General features: G+C 33.1%; 1 protein-coding gene across 3 annotated transcripts in view; it reads right to left on the reverse strand.

Moving 5' to 3' along the window:
- Nucleotides 1-21,689, reverse strand: part of NELL2 (neural EGFL like 2) — a 298,065-nt gene that overhangs the window by 157,344 nt on the left and 119,032 nt on the right. For all 3 annotated transcript variants that reach the window (XM_011368178.1, XM_011368179.1, XM_011368180.1), the window contains 2 exons: nt 6,617-6,708; nt 3,672-3,774 (listed from right to left, as the gene is read on the reverse strand). In XM_011368178.1, the coding sequence (XP_011366480.1) occupies nt 3,672-3,774; nt 6,617-6,708 (195 nt within the window). The remainder of the gene's footprint in view (nt 1-3,671; nt 3,775-6,616; nt 6,709-21,689) is intronic.

Consider the following 21,689-nt stretch of genomic DNA (forward strand, 5'->3'; position numbering starts at 1 on the left):
AGGACTGCAATCCGAATCCAGCTGCTTACTGAGGCCATATGATCCATTTTTTTGCTTAAGTCAGTTGGATTAGGTGTTCTATCACTTACACCTAAAAGATTACTAATTTATTCAGGTATTATTTGCAAGATGATGGATAATTCTGATTTTTTCCAAAACGTGATTTATATGCATGCATGAACATTTTTCAAAAGTACTAATAGCAATGGGTTTCTTTTTAATGTGTATAAGAAATACATGAATCTAATAATGAATAATTCCATTATTTTATGGATACCATAGTTTAGGAATTAAACAAAATTTTAAAAAATGAGTTGACTAACAGTAGATATAAAAAATTAACTAAATAATGTTATTAGTGATATACAGAAAATAAGAATCATAAAGATATATTGAATAACATGGGAAACTATGAGTTATCCAGAAGTTGGAAGAGAACAATCTACACTCACTCAGCCTTCTGCATTTCAATGCCCCTACTACTTATAATTATAAAGCACAATGAAGTAAATGCTAAATTATAGTGGGGCATCCAGTAAATAGGACTTGGCGGTACCTCTAGCAGAAAAAGGGGTTACCAAGGGATAAGAAGGAAAATGGGAAGAGCTGCAGTTATGAAAACTATATCACATCATTTCTGTACCTTTAAGTCAGACTCCTCACTCTATCACTGAGTCTATGTCATGTTTTAATTCGTTCTAAGCTTCCTTGAAAGTAAAAAGAACATTCCTACTACACTGATTCAGAGATGCTACTACAGAAGATAGCCAGCTGCAGGGTACCTAGAAAACAGCCTTGGTTGAATTTGATTTGGTGCCTAGAGATTTAGCTCTTTATTTCAGTGCTCAGCTTGGTTTCCAACCACTGGCTGAGCCTCTATTGGAAAGGTCAACACTTTAATCTCATGCTCTGCCTTCAGGGAATATTTACTAACTCTTATTGAACAACTTACTTTCTCAAATATAAGCACAGCATCTTTAGCAGACAGGCCTGGAAATCGGAGGCCAATTTTATTATAAATAATTTGTCACAACATATGTGTAGAGGTTGACCCAAAATTTAAGGCTAGAGAACTTGACTTTTTATAGTTTAAAAGTCAGAGAATGCCAAGAGAACTCACTTGTTTATACGTTTGAAGTCAGAAATTGAAACAATCTTAATTAAAAATGGTGTTAAATGTTTCAAGAAGGGCCAACTTGTCCAATTTCAGTTCCAGTATTATCTAAGCCAGTGGTTCTTAATTTTGGCTGCATAAAAGAATTTAACTGGGGTTTCGTTTTTTTTAATGGTGATACTAAGACTTAACTTCATATCAATTACATAAGAATCTCAGGTGGAAGAGGTATAGGTCACAGTGTATTCTGTCATTGTATTTTAAGTGTGCTGTGTAAATACATTAATTTTTAAAACTATAAACAATTTAAATATAACAATTTTTGTGGCTAACTTTTCCATTTCCTAACTTGCTTGTTTCCCTTTCCTAATTTGCATTTTTTAAAAAGAAATGAATGTAATCAGGGCTTCTCATGACATCTGAAAGGCTCTATCTCAGTTTCTTACCCAAACTTTTTCCTAGACAAATCTAACTTCTATTTTATTCACCTCTCTAATCTCTGAGTAGCTCCAGGACATTATTAGCAGATGACATATGGCCACAAAATTTTAACACTTCTTCTCTCATGGTGGGGTCTATTTCCCCTCCCCTTGAATCTGGGCTGTCCTGTGACTGCTTTGACCAGTGAAACATGGTAGAAGTGATGATGCGTCAGTTCCAGACCTAGTCTTTACAAGCCCAGAGCCACCATTTAAGAAGTCTATTAGCCTGCCAGAGACCACAGGGAGAAGTCAGAGATTGTGCGGAGCAGGAAAGAGTTCTAGCTATTCCCATCCTTCCCATCATGCCTACAAAGATGCCCAGCATATAGTGAGGCCATCTTGAATCTTCCAGCCCAGTCCAGCTTCTAGCTGAGTTATCCCAGTTAATATCAAGTGGAAAAGAATCATCTGGTTAAAATCTGTCCGAATTCCTCAACCACAATATTAATATATAATAAAATGGTTGTTGTTTTAAGCCACTGAGCTTTGGGAAAGTTCATAATACAGCGACACTGATCAGTAGTATCAGCATAATCTGGGAGCTTATTAGAAATGCAGATTCTTGGGCTTGACCCCAGACATACTGGATCACAATTTTTATTTTAATAACATCCCTTGGTTATGTACATGCACATTTAAGCCTGAGAAATAGACTACCTGTGGCTGCCAAAGATATTCTAGTTATGCTGCTGATTGGAAGTCCAGTTCCCAAATCATATGACTAGAATGAGTATTCTTGATTCATATCAAATTCCACACATGCGCTGTACAAGGCACTGGCTCAGGCACTGTGGGGATAAAAAATCTAATGGCCCTTCTTGTTTGTCTATTTTTAGCAGTGTTTCTTAATTTCTGAGAAATATTCTAAAAACTCCTTGAAAGGCCGAACAAGTTTTAAGCCATTTTGAAATTCCCAAAATTCTCTTTCGCAGAACTGAGATTTTATAACTCATAACTGAATGAATGGAAGAAGGAGCTAAAAAGAAAAATAAAAACACTGCACCACCATGCTAAAAATGAGAGCAGAGTATCTTATGTCTACTTTGAATAAATTAAGTTAAAAAGAAATAAAATGGTATATGTTTTATAAAGTTTCTTTTCCTTACTTTTTTCTATCAAGTTTTGCTTTGCATTAACATAAAGGCCATTATTCAAATGAGTGCTAGTAGCTCATTTAGGACAGTTTGTTATACACTATCAACTATACGAGTTATGAGTACCTACTATATCCAGGTGTCATACTATGTATTAAGGATATAGAGATGAATATAAAGACCCAGCCTTGCCTTTGTCCAGTGAAGGAGATGGATTCACAAACATATAATTTCAAGATAATACAGGAATACATATATAATTTCATAACTAGCAGGGATCATAAAAAGTTTCATATAATCAATCTTCAAATCTATAATAAAATACTAAGTGTAAAAATCATTAGTGATGGAGAACTCTCTGCCTCCTGAGGAGTCCCACTGCATTTCAAAAAAGCTCAGATGTTACTGTTTTTTTTATTGTTATTATTAAACTAAAAATCTGAATCCTTTTTAATTATTGGTCCTAGGCCTATCATCACAGAGGCAACACAAAACAAGCAATGCATGTCTGATGGCCTCTCTTTTCTCAGTAGTATAGAGGCCTATGAGTGAAGAGAGTGGAAATGAGAAGGATCTAAAGTAATCAAAATGGTAATTATGCTAAGTCAATTATAAAAACAAACTGAAGGGAAATAAAAAGCAAACAAACGAACAAAAACTAATAAAAATAAGTCAGCACTGTTTTGTGAATTTCTTCAGCAGTGTCGTGCTGACTCAGAACCAGTACACAGAGAGGCTTAGAGATCCAGAGCTTGAGACAAGAAGCCTAGCAGAAACACATGGGAGCATTTCAATTTTAATTCAATAACTACAATAAATACTTCATGTCTACCTACTGTGTGCCAAATCAGGAAAGCATTTAAGGAAATACTACTCATCTTTGAAAATAACTTGCTTATAAAAATTTCGAGTTCATCTCAGTTGAACTAGCCTCATAAAATGACTCACACATATAACTCTGACTTTAGAAAAAAGTCTTACCTTTACAAACTTTGCAACAGCTATGAGACAAGGTAATCTGATGAGACTCTGGACAATCCAAAGCTGGACAGCCTGAGCTCTCAACCAGCTTCATAGTCTGGTCCTGTGAGACAAGAGAAAATAAATGCTTCAAACTTCTCAATTAGGACTTAATTAAGAAGTTTCCAGATCTACCATCTGAGAAGGCTCTTCTAACATGAGACTAAAATTTCCATCCTCAGAACCTCTGTACAGGTCCCAAGCTCATTCATGAAATGACATAAAAGCACAACTGAAAAGCCTTTAAAATAGACAAGCAGCACTTTATAATGGATATTGTAGCTATGTCTACAATTTGCCAAACATCTGGGTAATTTTGAAAAATTCTGTTAGTTTTACAACACATTTGCACATCCAAATGACAACTGTGGCAAAGATACAGCTTAAATTAGATGAACAGCTCAATGAAAAAACAAAAAATGAAAACTGAGCTTTTTAAACATTCTCATTTCAAAATTTTCTAAACTGTTACAGATTTTCACAGGTGAGTCTGGAAAAAAAAAAATTGAGGATTTCCCAACAAAACTATAAGGGAAATGAGGGCAGGATTTATGTCATTTCATTTAATATGGCTGAATAGCTTAGAGTTTTAGATATCATGTCTATAAGAACTGTTTTCATGAAGTACTCCTTTCAACATCTCCCTCTTCCTGGTTTATTTATGAAAAAGACCTTCTCCAAATCATCATAATCTCTTATCAAGAAAGTGGCAAGAGATGTATATATAGTAGAGTCAAATGCTAGTCTTCCTTTGGCTTGACAGTAATACCCATTCTGGTTCTTATTTTCAGAACCACAGTGTTTGGCTGTGTTACTATTCAAGTCATAGACTCCCAGGACATATTTTCAAGGCCACATAACTGATAAAAAAGGAACAAAGAAGGACTGGAATTGTAGCCCAGAAAATGGAAGCATAAGAGAGCTGTTAATTATGTGAAGGAGTAAATACAGAACCTAAGGGGCCTGAAGGGAGAAAAAACAATGGAAGTCCCTACTGTCAAGAATTTAGTCAAGAACTACAAAACTTATAATAATCTGTGCTATATAATCAATATTAGCTTGATGTAGCTCTTGAACACTGTAAATACATAATACACAAAAGATTTTAAAGACACTATGAAAAAAGAATATAAAATATTTCATTAAAATTTATAATGATTACATGTTAAAATAATAATATTTTGGATATATCAGGTAAAAAATTTAGCCCAATAAAAATTACATTTGTGACTTGCATCATATTTCTATTGGACAGCACAGCATTAGAGGGTAAGAAATGGTGCCTTTTTTTGAGTAAATAGAAAGTAACATTTTGTTCATTCACTCAATATTTACTAAGTACCCACAAAGTTGTCTATATAGACTTCTTACTAAACCAATTTAAAATAAAAGAATTGTATAGCTATTTTAAAATCAGATAGGCAACTACTCCAGTAAATGTCTAAAGGACGATTATTAGTATTATGGAACACACTGGTCAAATGAAAGGAACACACACACACACACACACACACACACGCACGCACGCATGCACTGGACAGATAAACTTCAAACACCCTCAAGATTTTTAAATTTAGAGTTTACCATTAGAAAACAGCTGACAAAAGTTATCTACTTCCCTTGAAGTAAATTTTCTCTGATTCCGTTTTCTCAATATGGAGTCACTCGTTCTCCCTCTAAGTCTCCCAATACTCATATATCTATAGTGGAGCCTACTCCACTCAAAACAGTATTGGTATAGGAATGCTGATAGAAAAAGACCCATCTTGAAACACAGTTCAGCAATTCCTGTTAATAATGTTCCTATGCCTCAGCTCCCTTATTTTTAAGATGGTAACCTATATCATAGGAAAGCCGATTTAAAGCCAAAGAAGCAGCTACAATACTCTATAATGGGCTTGAAGAAATTAGAGCTTCCATGTTCTAGAAATCAAATCTGTCACAGCCTTGCCTCTTTACATCTCCTCTTTGCTTATCCCAAAGGTCTTCCAACTTAAGATGCATAAAGCGTGTAGCTGGCTTTTTTCATATTCAATTTATCTTGGCAAAATTCTTAGAATTTTCCTTTCCTCAACACTTAATATTCATACAAATGCTCACAGTTTATCGGTGGTGCCAGCAGAGTAAATCACTTATCCTAATATTCTACATAATCTATACATACTAAATCATCTAAAATCCATGTATGGGAGGCATTTAAGGAGAAAATTAAGAATGAAATGGTAATGGAACGCTAAAGCAAAAACTTTACATGTAGACAGTTTCTTTCAGACAGAATATGGTTTGAAATATAACATTATGGTCAGGAAATATAACATTATAGTCTATAAAAGTCAAGTATAAGAAGTGCTAGGAAACATTTAGTTTTTCAATTAGTAGGTCAAGAAGAAGAGTTCAAAAGAATCACATTTACTTCAGAGCATACTTTAAGAAACCAAGGTGATAAATTAATAAAGAATTCCCCATATAAAATATTCCTCCCAAAAGGATTAAGATCAATATTAGTCTCATCTCCACCCTAGAAGTAATTTTTATTAAGTAATTTTTATGTTTTATTTTTAGTCGAACTGAGTGTTATTTCTCATATGGGTCAAAACCATGAGAAACAATGGGCTGATTCTATATCAACATTTTCTTCACAACAGTAAACGAGGGGTTGATTTGAATTTGGAAAATATAAAACAACTTCATAAAACTTTAATTTGATGAAAGAGCATTTTTATTTATATGTTTGCAAAAATAATGAGAAATTCTATACATTTGAACTATAATTAGGATCTTAAATTTTTCTTTGCCTTAGATGTTTTAAAGGTATTACAAGGGTGAGATGTTAAAAAAAAAAAAAAACATTTACTGTGTTTATATAACTGAAATATTTTTGAAAAACTCATGAAAAGTTTCCTTACCTTGCACTCATAGAGAACACATACTCCAGAAGAGGAATAGACCGTATTTCTTTCTCCTTCAAAGTAGGTTCGCCCTTGAAATTGGCATATTGCTTTGAAATAAAAAAAATACATATATATATTTTTGTTTTTATTTTTCTTTAAAAAAAATAGCTTAGAAATGTTCAAATTTTTATGCAACAATATTTTACATGTTCTCATACCTTTTCAAAGTTTTTAAGTAACTACGAACCTAAATTTAATCTAGCATAAGGCACATGCAGGCTCAAGTTATTATCATGCCCATTAAGTGCAGAAAGGATGAGGGGCAATAATGGCAAGTCAGAAGTAGAAAAAGGAGTTCTGACAAGCTGCCGGTTATTTGCCTGCTAGATGATGTCCTACTTAGGACCTTATTAAGTGGTGCTTTGGGCAGCTACAAATCAGGGGCAACACAAATAGGAGAAAAGTTCATTTTTAATATACCATCACAGAATTTTAAAACAAAATTAGAAAAAAAGCTATATTCATTTCAGCACATACATGTAAGTTTTATATTTTATGGATTAGTATTATTGATTTATAATTCCATGTTAGTATTATTTTATTTATAAGTACAAATATGGCACCCTATTTAGGATTCGAAAGGTCTTAATCTGGGCCTGCCTTGTTTTCATCACAATTAAATAAAAATTTAAAACATAACTTCAGCTTTGATGGGAAAAACATTTTTAATTAGTGAAAATGCATAGAAAGTATCAAATACTTTTTGAAACCTTTAAAATATTTACAATTTACACAAACACCTAGCCAAGGGAAATTGTTTGTTTTGAAATAAAGTCTCACACTATCCATGTTGACTCATCATCTAAACAGAGACAAATTTACCCTGAAGCTAAGGAAGCTTAATCTTCAGTATCTGTCTTTGGCTTAGATCCTTCCTAAGATTCTGAATTACTTTTGTTTTCATAATTTTGTACTGTTTTTCTTTGAAAGGTTACTCGATATTATAGATGCTTTGAAGCCCCATAACACCTATATCACTCCAAGCTAATTATTTCAAAAGGTCAGTGGAAGTAATCATCTGACAGGAAAAGACTCAAACAGTTTGTTAGCCCTATTCACTAAATCCAGTTTTCAATTTTAACTGAATGGATTTTACAAAATAGATGTGCATATGTCCTTTTAATTTAGCTATAAGAATTTGAAGGTTCTTCCTCTTCAGAATATGTATATTCCCATTACCTTTTAAATATCAAGTTACATACAATAATTTATAATAAAGAAATTAGACATACTTTTTATTAATAATATTAAGTATATATATGATTGTACAAATACTCATATTTAAGGTGTAACCTAACTTTCACCTTCACTGAAAAATTAACTGATTGTTTAAAAGCTGCATATTTAAATAATGGATAGCATGCACATTTTTAAAATGTCATCCTTCAACTGATCTCCTTACTCAGCTTTTATTAACAAATTTCACTACATCATATATATAACTGGCAAATTGATTTTAAAATTTTAGAGTATGCTGCAAAAGAATACAACTTAATTGCATAAATTATATTATTTAACTGGCTGAAGCTTGCTCACTCATGAATATTCAAAATGAATCACAAATTTATCAGTTGCATACTGTCATATTATGCATTAAAATGGCCTGCACATTTAATGAACCTGATTAATTATAAAATATATCTCTCCAACACATAATTTTTCAGTATGCTTTTCTTCTTATGTGATCCTGTAACCTCAAAATAAGATTTGGAATATTGTGTGTTCAATTATACTTAATAAGTACTACATTTCATAAGATAATGAGAATAAATAAAATCTTACTTCTACGTAGGACCTGCCATTCAAAGGTTTCTAAGCCTATTATATGACTTGATAACTGCAGCCTATTTAAGTCTAAGGGTATGCTGAAGAAAAAAAGTGATGCACCAAGTCTTTCTTAAAACAGAGGGGAAAGGAAACACTGTAAAAAACACAAGGGTAAATTCTCCTTACACAAAGTCTTATGATAATTTAATATTCATGCAGAGCAGATGGACCTTCTGTTCTAAACTCTTAATTCAAAAGACTCAAATAAGCAACCTGTGGGACAATAAGGCACCAAATGGAGCTTGGCAGAGGGAGGAAGCACAAAGACGAATGGGACCACAAGTGCTTCATTTCCTTTCAAGCAATGAGCACAAACAGGGTGAACTTGGCTTAGAGAGAACCCAAAGTGAGTGATTTCTGCCTTGAACTCAGAAAATCTATAATTATCCCTTAAAATACTACAATGAATCCTGAAAATACCATTAAGGTGGCTCTGGGACTTATAGTAGAAACTCAGTATATGCTTCAACAAGCATATACTGAGTTTCTACTATATGTCTGTTTCTACTACATGTCAGTAGTCTGCTAGGTACTAGGATTCAAGGATGAATTTTTGAGCTGCCTATTTAAGATAAGTGCATTTATGTACTTTCCCATATATATGTTATACTTTGATTTTTAAAAAAAATAAAAATGCAGATTATTTTGTTCCAGGGAAGGAATAACAATAAAAACAATTTATTGAATAATTTACCGAAAAAAAAGTTGAATGAGACATGATTCATGTCCTTACTGTTTAGTAGGGCAGACAGACTCATACACAATTAACTACAATGAAAGCCAAACTGGAATGCTATAATTGAGAAATTCATAAGTTATATGTAAATACAGGAGACTGAGTAGCGAACTTTTAAGAGGAGACAACTGGATCAAGGCTGAGGAAACAAGAGCTGGTGAAGGACCCAGACTCTGGCATCATCTACTTAGGGCTAAGGAATAAGGAAAGGAAATGAAACGGTTTTACTGGAACCCAACGTGAGTCAGGTTATGAAAGCAAGACTGCCTAGTGAGAGCGTAATCATGAAAGACACAGCTACTGCCAGAAACACAGGCTGGTGCAGTGAAGGAGCAGGGAAAAAACATGGCCAACTCTCCCTCCTCCTGCCTTCCAATTTCCTGCCAATGCCAGCTGGCCAAGAGACCAGGGTGATGCAGTCTGCAAAGGTCTGGCTTCTGGGGCAGAGAGTAGGGCCGAGAAGGACTGAGAATGGAACTGGGAGCATAGGGTACCCAGGAAGATTAACCAGCACCTAGCTCAGATGGCTATCATATTAATTCACTTTAGACCACAAAGAGGTCTGGTTTACAAGGACAGGTTGCTTAGAAGGTCATGAGAGAGTGAAACACAGAAAAAATAAAATTTTAAGAGAAAAAGTGCAGACATTTTAAAAATGCAGATTCACTTTAAGGAAAAAATCCAGGTAGCTTGTCAAAATGAGTTCCACAGGTAAGCAGAAGGCAAGACCAAAGAACTGAGCCCTTTCAAAACAGAAAGGAAAGATGAGTAGGCCTATATCCTGATTTTACCAAAGTCATTCCTGCAGGTCTCAGGAACAAAGCCTCAGAGATAGTAATCACTGTGACTACTATGACTGCAAGAACGTCTATAGAATTCTCTAACTGCAATGTACCTGCCAGCTTATCTTTCCTAAGTATAATCACTTCCTAGACAAAACAGTGAAGAAATAATTGTTTTTGCTATATTTATTCTTTAATTCAATTGCATTCATATGTTCATAGTTAGAGGTTTCATTGCTTTCCTAGTTTGAGTGTGTATGTTTGCATGTGTTTGCATGTGTGTTTATATAGAGCTAAGTTTCTTATGATATAACTCCAGATTCCTATGCCCCAAATTATTTACTAGCTTAAAGAAGAATTATATGAACTAGATTACATTTTCAAAGATGTACGTTTAAATGATTTATTGATTATATTGCATGTATATATTACATATGTATTTTAAGATGTGAAGTTTCTAGGGAAATGAATAATAATTCATGTATACAGGCTTATCACTTTGCAGACTGAGAAGCTAGACCCCCCTGAAATAAGACCAACCCATACCACTACAGCTACTCTTAAGTTATTAATATTAACCAATGTTAAGTACATATTTACTGCGACTCTGGTACATACTCCTTTGTGCAGAACTCCAGGAGGTATCATTCGCATCACAGTCTGTGTGAATTATGTCACCCAGAGTTTTCCAGTACACAGCCTCTTCAGCCATAGGTGGGGACATAATTAGAACTTGGGGAAATGCAATAGGATGATATGACAATCGGTATATATGTTTTACTAAGGCTATATTAAACATCACTAATTACATAGTTACTAGCATCATAATTAAAAGAGAATTTGCAAAAGCAATTAATGTGAATTATTTTCACTTCATTCCCCCCCCTCCATTTAAACAATTAACAAGAATTAGGAAGATAGAAAATGGAATAGAGGCATATTTGATAGTCATCAGTTGTGAAAATGTGAAAAGTAATTTATAGCACAGAGTGAGAAACAGGTAAGTGAAAGAAGCCAGTAAAACTCTAAAAGTCCTAAGTTACACATTAAAATCCTGATTTACTGGTTATTAATGCAAACATATAAAATGTAGGTCCCTCTAAATGAGATTTAAATCAACTTCTATAAACCTCTGTAGAAAGAATTATCCAAATCTATAGAAAAATATTTTAGAATATAAAAGCAAAAGGACATCCTATTATATTTCACTTCAAAATATTTCCTCACTGCATATTTAGCTTTTCCTTTAATTACTAGAGGAAAAATATATGAGTCTACTTTAAACTTCCCAACTGGTATCAGCATCTTTAAAAATGATCTGACACAAAATTAAAAGTTATAGATACTAAGAAGAAAACCAGTATAACTCACATAGGTGAGAAATGAGATTTATAGTTTCTTTAAAATTCTCTTTTGAGCATACCAGGTGTCCGTGATCTTTAGATTGTTTAAGCCATCTGTTAAAGACAGAGTTGTGCTTAGTACTAACTTTTATATGGTGTGCTTTGAAATCTTGATTTCCTCTAGGAGGGGTCTTAAAAATCCCATGTACAATGGCAGTTATTTCATTCTTAAATTTCATTTAATTTAAATTTCAATTTAAGAATGAAATAACTGCCATTGTACATGGGATTTTTAAGACCCCTCCTAGAGGAAATCATATTTATTAGTGATATACAAATTGAAGCTGTTGAATGAGAAAATATCTCATTAACTGTAATTATGTATATTTGTAATTTTGTTATAGCTTTTAAAAATAATGTACAGTAAATGCATTCATGAGGCAGGCTAAAATTCTGTGGAGTCAAATAAAAATAAATCTAAAAGTGTTCCAATATTATTAAAAGCCTCCAATCAACCATGCTGCATATATTCAGCCCACAATCTTTTTTGTAATCCAGACTCATTTAGAGTCAGTTCTTAACAATATGTTTGTAATAAAAGTCTTGAGCATTATCTATTATAAATTAATTTTTCCTTCTTCTACAATGCTTAAATCTCTCTTTTAGAGCACTGAACACATTTTCCTTTTCTCTAGGTAGTTGTGCACTTTTTTATCTTTCCTACGCAAGGACAGGGACAGTATCTTATTTGTCTTTGAATCTCATTCAGCACCCATCACTGGCCCTGCATAATAAATCTTAAAGGTTTGATGAATTTTTTTTAAGTTCTCTTCCAGCTTTCTGTTTGATGAAAAGCCTGAAAACAATTCAACTGGACATCTCTGATCTTCACATTTCCCTTTAAATTTGGCCTTATCCTTTGTTTTGCCTCTTATAATAAAGGTTCTATAACCTGGGTCTCACGGAAAATTTTGTCCTTTCAGTAATATGGCAGCTTACTTTCCACTGCAGTAGAGCTGAGCACCTGAAAGGGGAGCAGCTTTTGTCTATCAGGTTAATGAAAAAGTAACTGGCTACTCTCATAGCAGCAACTTACTAACGTGAATAATACAAAGTAACATGTACAATGAAAGTCAGCTTGGATAATTTGATATCAAAACCTTCTCTTTCCTCTACAGAAAACCAATTTTTATGAGTCAATGCTATTTAAAATGATCAGAATTTGAGAGTGTTTAAATAATTCACAAATTCATTATTTATACATGATTGCTTTGTTTAAATCTCATTAATTGTTTGGGAATTTAGTTTGCAAAATTAATATTAAAGTTTAGGAAATAAGATCACGAAAGTAGATGTGCAACTCTCCTTTGTAATTTTAAATATATCATGTCCTTGGGCTTCTAAAGGACCAAAGAGTGCTTTTCTTAGGGGGCCTTAATTTAGGTCAGTCACCTATTCTTCCAAAAAGAGAACAGGCCCTGAAACACCATAAATCTAGCAGTAGTGAGGGGTTAGGAGGCAAAGGAGAATAAAAATAACTTCCAGAATAGAACAAAAGCAAAAATTCTAACACCCTGTCCAGATCAGCCTTTGGGTTCAGAGGCTATATACTGGGAAAACAAAAATTGGATATTTAAAGAATAACAGCAAAAAGACCAAGTTTATTACTGGAAAGAGGAATTCAGTGCTTTGACCCTAATTTAATTTTACCTATTTAGATTGAAACTGAATTTATTCCGAAATTTTTTTCATTTAGCTACCTTTCCATCGCTGGCTTTATTGTTGATACTGGCTTATATAGCATAGAATAGATTCTCTAAAAAAAGACAATGTAATCAATTAATTTAGTCTCCTGGGGATAAGAGAAACAAATTTAATGAGTAGAGGTAAAGATTTGGAAAAAAATACAGTATTCACATGAATACTATTAAAAGTGATAGAACATGAATACAACATGAGGTGACAGGTTTATCACTTTAAAAGAAATGTAATGTATAATATAATAAGAAAAAGTTCACACATTGTCAGTTTCAAAGCCAAGACTAGAATTCATCTGACAGTCCTGTGTATCTTTTCTTACCACTAAAAGTCGAGGGAAATCAGTCAAAACTTAAAAACCTAATCATTGCTTTAACACTGAGGAACATTTTCCCCAAATGACTGGTACCTTTAAGACACGTGTTGCTTCAATATTATAGGGAAGGAAATGTTGAACATGGAAATGTTTTGTAAATTTTAAAGCATGTTCTTTTTTTATTATAAACCACACATTAGTGCTGAGTTAAGAGATTATAAGTAAAGACCATGAAACAGTGATTGCGCTGGTTTAAAACAGCCTCTTGTGTACAAGCAAAACAAAGAAGAGGGAAAGTATTGGGGGTAGCTCTCTTAGGACATATTTTAAATGCAGTTGTCTGAGAGGTATATTAAAAACTCCTTCCATTATGCCACAAATACGAGTGAAGGGAAGAGAAGCAGCACAAAGTTAAAGGGAGTCAGATCCGTGTAGAACAAGACATGCAGAGGGAACAGCACAATGAGAAGGGAGGAGAAAGCAGAGGAAGCAGCAGGGGACAAAATTTTTAAAGTGTACTTGAGATGGAGCAGAAGAAAGGAAAGCAGGAAGCAACGAAAGGTTAAACAGGAGAAGCAAAATAATTTCATAAAGACTTGCAGCAGAGTGGCAACACCTGGTGGAAATGAGAAGCATTTATGATAACCTATTGTCTGCCAAGCCACTAAGCACTATTTAAAGAAGGCACCTTCCTCCCTACAAGGAGAATTCAGTCTGATGTGGATGCACAAGTAACTACATACAACTCAAAAGCAGTGTTGGAACAGAAAGAAAGACAGAGTCTTAACAAGGACGGAATTAGAAGTGCTTCGTAGATGAGCATTTGAAAATGAGCACTGAAGGAGAAACATTTTGACATGATTTGAACGACGGAAAGATTATTCATGATATATTCAGAGAACAGAAAAGAATAATAATTATAATAATATACTTAGCATCTGATCCTAAAGAACATGTAGTCAAGATACCTATAGAAGCAGGAACTGATTTATTATAAACTGATTTTATAACCAATTTATATGTTCCCAACACTACTGGACCAACAGTTCTCAACTGTGGATGTACGTATATTGAAAAAACTCAAAAAGCATTTAAACTCTATTCCCTAGCTACATGCCAGATCAATTAATAAGAATCCTGAAAGTAAAACCTGTGCCTCTTTATTTTTCAAAGTTGCCTAGGTACAGCTAAGCTTGAAAACTATTTTACTATGCATAGAGAAAATAACTAGGAAAAGAGAAAAATACAACATTCAAATGAGGACAGTCACATAGATAATCAGTAAAAGCCTTTTTAATCTATGTTATCTAGAGCGGTATTTGGTCCATTGTTTGGAAAAAATCAGTTTCAGTGAGAAATCACAGACAACAAAAAATATGTACCTTAAACATTTTAATTTAAAACCAAATCCACGCAAATTCAACCATGTTTTGAAGTAAACCACCTTCCTTTAATATGAATTCTTTGTGCATCATTGTAGTCTTGATTATATAAATAAAACTTATAAGGTATTGCCTATAATTTCTAACTTTTAAACATTTTTTAATTAGAATAAGATACTTGTCAAGCAACCTGATGAAGGATCGTTTTAGTACTACATATTCTTCTACGTTTTCCAGTTGTCTTACTGACATCTAATTCAAAAATATATTTTTTTAGCAGTTTGAATTTATCAGCTTTTTCCAAAACGTTCAACCTAATTTTTATTTTAAAAAGTATTTCTTGTTCATATAATATTTCATTGTTTTCCATATTATATATGTATATGTATTTATAGCAATTCAATAATATTACAATGACAATATGATTACAACTGACACCAACTGGGAACCAACACCTATCTCTTGGTTAGCAGGCAAATCATGTCGTAGGAGCCTAAGTGTACAGGCTTAGCTTCGAGTTCAGTTGATACCTTTATTTTTAACAGAACCAGTGGAAATTGTAGATGAGTGCATCTCAAATCACCTGATCTTATTTGAATGAAGATCCTGATTAGGTAGATATGTGAGTGGGAACTGAGATGCTGCATGTCTAACCAACCAGCTTCCAGGTAATACTGATGTTGCTGGTCCAGTGACCACGTTTTGAATGACAAAGTTGTAGATCACTGATTATTAACTCTGCTTATACATAAGAATCACCTAAGAAAATTGTTGAAAATACCAGTTTGTGGAACCCAAACCAATTATATCAAAATCTCTATGGGAGGGGCCGGGGCTTCAGTATTTTTTAAGAGCATCAAAGTGATTCCAGTGTATAGCCAGTGCTGAGAATCACTGGTGTAGATTAAACCAACTAGTAAATTCAGTGAGCTTTAAATATAAATCTCCATCCTGGACAATATCAGAGAGTGACTCACAGGATATTGCTATATGAATCTGACCAAAATCATTTTATTCTTCTGCTATACTTAAGGATGACATCGTAAAGCTAAAGTTCTATTTCCAGTGTCATCTTAACTTCTAAATCATTTACTTATATTTACAACTTTTAAAAAAGTAATAGGAGTAGCTAAAGTGAAGGACAAGGGAGAGGATGAGGGAGAGAGGGAGGAGACAACAGGGGAGAGAGGATAAGACAGGGAGAGAGGAGTCACGTACACTGTAAGACTGGAGATTGAGCCTCATTAACTACAACTGAGTTGTATTGTGAAACAAAATGTTTGTTGAAATACACTTTTTCCTCTATTTTCAGACAATTTTCCCCTTAGGGGACCAATTAAGTAAAATTTTCTACAGCTATGCTAAATGAAACATTAAGGTCAAAATGTTAAACACATTAAGTCTGGAAATTAAGAATTAAATTAACCTAAACTTAACATTTCTCATAATAATATGTCAAAATTTGATTACATTTTCCTCGAAAGCCTCTGGAATTAAGAAATGAAAGGACTTCCCATAATCTTTCATGCTTTCAAAGATATCATATGTATTGATGCATTTCTTCCCACCTTGTTTATTAAGAAAAAAAGTTATAGAAATGTTCATTCTCATCTTCTCACTCAATAAATACTGAGTGGCTACTACATGTCACACGCTGTGGTGAGCACCAGGAACACGGCAATGAACAGAAAGATATAGACCTTGACCTCATAGATCTGCACCATAGAGGAGGATTCAGGACAGCTAACCAGGCAAATAAAAAACAATTACAGGTAAAAAAAAAACAAGCAAGAATCTGTAAAAAAAAAAAACAAGCAAGAATCTGAGATACCGAATAAGCAGGAGGCCATTTTGGATTTGATCAGGGAAAACTTTGGATTGATCAGGGAATACCTCTCTGAGGAGATGAAATTTTAGCAGAAACCAAAGGCTGAGAGGAGCTAATATGGAAAAGAATGATGGGGAAAAAATTCTAGGCAGAGGTGAAAATTAGCTTGGCTTATTAAAAAAAAAATTGCTAATGAATTCTAGCATGGAATTTTCTACTTATCTATTGTTACTGATTTCTAGTTTATTTGCATTGTGTATCAGTATATCCCATATAATTTCAATCCTTTAAAATTTGTTGAGATGAGCTTTATTAACCAGTATATAATCAATATTTATAAATGTTCCATGGGTGCTTAAAGGAATATATAAACTGCACCTCAGTAACATAATGGTCTATATACATTCATTAGGTTTGGATTATTAATCACGTTCAAGCACTCTGTATTCTTACTGATATTTTTGTGTGCTTGAATTACGTCAATTATTGCAGTTTCGCTCTGACTATGGATGCATCTATTTCTCCTTGTAGTTCTGTCAATTTTGTTTCATGTATGTTGAGGCTATATTATCAGATATATATAAATTTCAATTGCTATGTCTTTCTTGTGATTTGAAATTTTATCATTATGAAGTAACTCTGGTAATACGTTCTGCCTTGTTATACTTTCTCAGATACTAATCACGAGAAACGAACTTTCTTTTCCATGGGTTAGCTTTCACTGCTCTTAACCTTTCTGTATCCTTATGTTTTAGATGTACGCCTTTTAAACAGTATAGAACTATATTTCATTAAATTTCAAAATATTTATCTTTTAAACTGTATTGTTTAGCCCATTTACATTTAATGTAGCTAATATACTTAATCTTAAAATATATCTTATTTTGAGCTTTTTCTTTTTCCTAATTATGATGTTTCTTTTCTCCCCTATTTGTAACTGATTTAGGGCTGATTAATATTTCATTTTTCCATTTTCTCCTACACTCACTCAGTAACACATTTAAACACATTTTACTCTCCACCAAACTATAAAGTAACTATTATATTTTTTAAATTCTATACAGCCTTAAATAAGATATTATGATGATAATTGTTATATTGTTCTATCAATATTCATTTATATTTATTCACTATATACTTTTTTTCCAGCTTTTTATTTTTCTAAAACATTTTTCCTTTATATCATTTTGGAATGTTATTCTTAAGTATTGAACTCCAGGTCAGACACTATTTTCCTTCTATATATCAAATATAATTTCATTCCCTTCTGGTTTCGACTGTTGTTATTGAAAAGTTAGTGTGCAGAATCTTAAAGGAGAAGAACAAAGTTGGAGGATTGATACCACCCAACTTAAAACTTACTTATAAAGCTACAGTATCCCAAACAGTGTGATACTGGCAAAAAAAAAAAAAAATCAATGGAACGGAAGAGAGAGCCCAGAAATAGACCCCCATAAATACAGTCAACTGATCTTAGTAAAGGAAGCAAAGGAATACATGAAGCAAAGAGAGTCTCTTCAACAAATGCTGCTGGAATAACTGGACATCCACATGCAAAAAATGAATTTACACACAGACCTTACCCCCTTCACAAAAAATAACTCAAAATAGATCATAGACTTATCTGTAAAACTTAAAACCGTAACTCCTAGAAGAAAACATAAGAGAAAACTGAGATGACCTTGGGTAGGGTGATGACTTTTTAAATACAACACCAAAGGCAAGATCCATGAAAGAAATAATTATAAGCTGGACTTCATTAAACTTAAAACTTCTGGTCTGCAAAAGACAATGTTAAGAGAATCAGAAGACAAGCCACAGACTGGGAGAAAATATTTGCAAAAGACACATTTGGTAAAAGACTATTATTCAAAATACACAAAGAACTCTTAAAACTCAACAATGAGAAAACAAATAATCTTATTTGAAAATGGTCACCTTACCAAAGAAGATATGCAGATGTCAAATAAATATATAAAAATACACTCCACATCATATGTCATTAGAAAATACAAATTAAAACAATAATGAGATACCACTACACACTCATTAGAACGCCCAAGATCAGAACACTGACAACATCGACTGCTGAAGAGGATATGGAGCAACAGAAACCTCCACATACTGTTGGTGGAAATGCAAAATGTCTTCCACTTTAGAAGGCAGTTCAGCAGTTTCTTATAAAACTAAACATACTCTTATCATACAATCCAGCAACAGTTCTCCTTGGTGTTTACCCAAAGTAGCTGAAAACTTATGTCACACAAAAACCTGCACACAGCTGTAGCAGCTTTATTCACAACTGCCAAAACTAGGAAACAACCAAGATGTCCTTCAGTAGGTGAATGGATAAATAAACCATGGCACATCCAGACAATGGGATATTATTCAGGGCTAAAAAGAAATGAGCTATCAAACCATGAATAGTAGCTTTATTCACAACTGCCAAAACTAGGAAACAACCAAGATGTCCTTAAGTAGGTGAATGGATAAATAAACCATGGCACATCCAAACAATGGGATATTATTCAGGGCTAAAAAGAAATGAGCTATCAAGCCATGAAAAGACACAGAGGAATCTTAAATGGATATTACTAAGTGAAAAAAGTCAATCTGAAAAGTTACATACTGTATCGTTCCAAATATATGACGTTCTGGAAAAGGCAAAACTATGGAGACAATAAAAAGGTCAATGGTTGCCGGGAGTTTGGAGGGAGGGATGAATATGCAGAACACAGAGGGGTTTTAGGGGAGTGAAAATACTCTTTATGAATATATTTCATTACACATTTGTCCAAATCTCTTAGAATGTACAAAACCAAGAGAGAAACCTGAGGTAAACTGTTGACTTCATGTGATTACGATGTGTCAATGTAAGTTCATCCTTGGTAAGAAAAGTACCACTCTGGTGAATGATGCTGATAATAAAGGAGGCTATGTATATGTGGGAGCACAGAGTATGTGGGAAATCCTAGTACCTCCCTTTCAGTTTGGTTGTGAACCTAAAACTGCTCTAAAAAAGATAAAGTCTTAGAAAAATAAGTCAGTATGATCAGTCTATTCATTATTCCTTTGAGGGTAATATTGTCATCGATTCCTTTTTAAAATTTTTTCTTTGTCTTCAATTTTCTGAAGTTTCACTATATTGTGTCTAAGAACAAGTTTACATTTTTTTATCTTTCATTGGATTACCTAGGGTATTCTAAATTGCAGATTTGTGTCTTTTATGAGTTCCAGAACATTCTCAGATGTTTTCCTCTCCTCTCCTTCTGGGATTCAGATAAAGTATATATTAAACATTCTCCTACATCCTGCCTGTCTTCTTCCTTCTCTTCAGTATATTCCATCTTTTAAAAAATTTTTGTTCTGTCCTCTGGATAATTTCTCATGACCTACTTTCCAGTTCACTAATTCTCTACATACCTCTGCCTACTCTGCTGTTAAATCCATATGTTGAGGCTTATTCACAGTTATTGTATTTTCATATCTAGAGTTTGTTTCTTTTGTTCAAATTGGCTTTTTTATGTTCTCCTATTCCCTGGAGATAAACCCAGACTTATCTTGTTATTTCATTAAACATAATAAACAGACTTGTATTATGTTAAGTGTTGGTTAATTCTAAACTGACATCTTTGCAGTCTATCTCTTTTGTCTATTATTTCTTCCAGCTCTCATTCTTAGTGTTTTTTTTTTCTTTAGATGTCTAGCAGTACCTGAAAAAAAAAATACATTTTAAACAATAATTCAAACTCTAGGATGAAAGTTAATTACTCCAGAAAGAAGGTTCGTTTTCTTTCACCAACTATATAATACATGACCTAAACCCCAGATTTGAGGCCTCCTGAACAATAAAGATGACTGCAACTCAGGCTTCATGTCCTGATTATACAGCCTTTTAGAAGCTTAATTTATTGGAATGAGGGTCTCCTGCATAGTCCCACTTTGTATACTTGGTGGGATTTTATAACTGTCTCCTTTGTCCCATGAAGCCACAAAAAGGAAAGCTCAAATTTTCCACGGGTAAACAAAGCCCCTTACAGCAAAAGCAGCTTCATTAATTGTTTATTTCACTGTGTTCTCTTTCTTGGGTTTCTCTTCATTTTTGGCCTGGTAATCTCTTTCTATTTTTTTCAACTTTTTGATGTCTTTAATTTTTAAAAAATATTTTATTCTCCTTTTTAGTTACTTTCAGAAAAGATTGATTCAAATAGTCTTTTCTTACTCAAAATAGAAAATTTAATTCTCAGCTTTCATCTTTTTAATTGACTGAAAATAGAAGTGTATAAACACTCTGTTAAAAAAAAACTAAGAAACTCTAAAATTCAGATTAATCGGGAATAAAAATTTAAGTCAACAAAATTAAAAACAAGCACTCAATTCAAATAAATAAATAAATAGGTAAATAGATAGATATAGATAAAAAGATCGATGAATAAATAAATAAAGCAGGCAACTGTATTAAGGGCTGCGAAAATAAAAAAAACTCGACTTTCATGGAGGCCGTAATACATAGAAATGGCAACACTAAAACTAAGATCCTAGAGTTCTAAAGTACAAAAGGTACTAAACAGTGTTCAATATCAAACATACTAGGATCAGTCCTGTTTTTTTTTAAAAATGACGGCAATCAAGAGTAAACATCAGCATCTTACATAGGTGTTTTTTTTAGTCAAGTCATTGCTAGCACATGGCACTGACAAATTCAACAATAGCCAAAGAGAGAGCAGAAAAGAAGTCATTCCCAAATACTCACTACTGGAAATGAGTCCAGACTAATTGTCATTAGACAACTTAAAATTTTAAATGAATTATTCTTATTTTTAATATTTTGCAAAAGATATTTGAGAAGCACAATTTTATATAAAAATTATAGTTATAGAATCAGCAAATGTCTAATTTACACTAGTCGCCCACCACCATGAAAGTTACGATATATAGTGTAATACTACCCTCAAATTCACCTATGCAAGCATAAAGTTAATTTTTATTAATAAAAAAATTTACCTAATTTATGTTGAAAATTTATAAATTTGATTTACTACCACAAAGTAAATAT

Source organism: Pteropus vampyrus, unplaced genomic scaffold, assembly GCF_000151845.1.
Source record: "Pteropus vampyrus isolate Shadow unplaced genomic scaffold, Pvam_2.0 Scaffold140, whole genome shotgun sequence".
Lineage (NCBI taxonomy): Eukaryota > Metazoa > Chordata > Mammalia > Chiroptera > Pteropodidae > Pteropus > Pteropus vampyrus.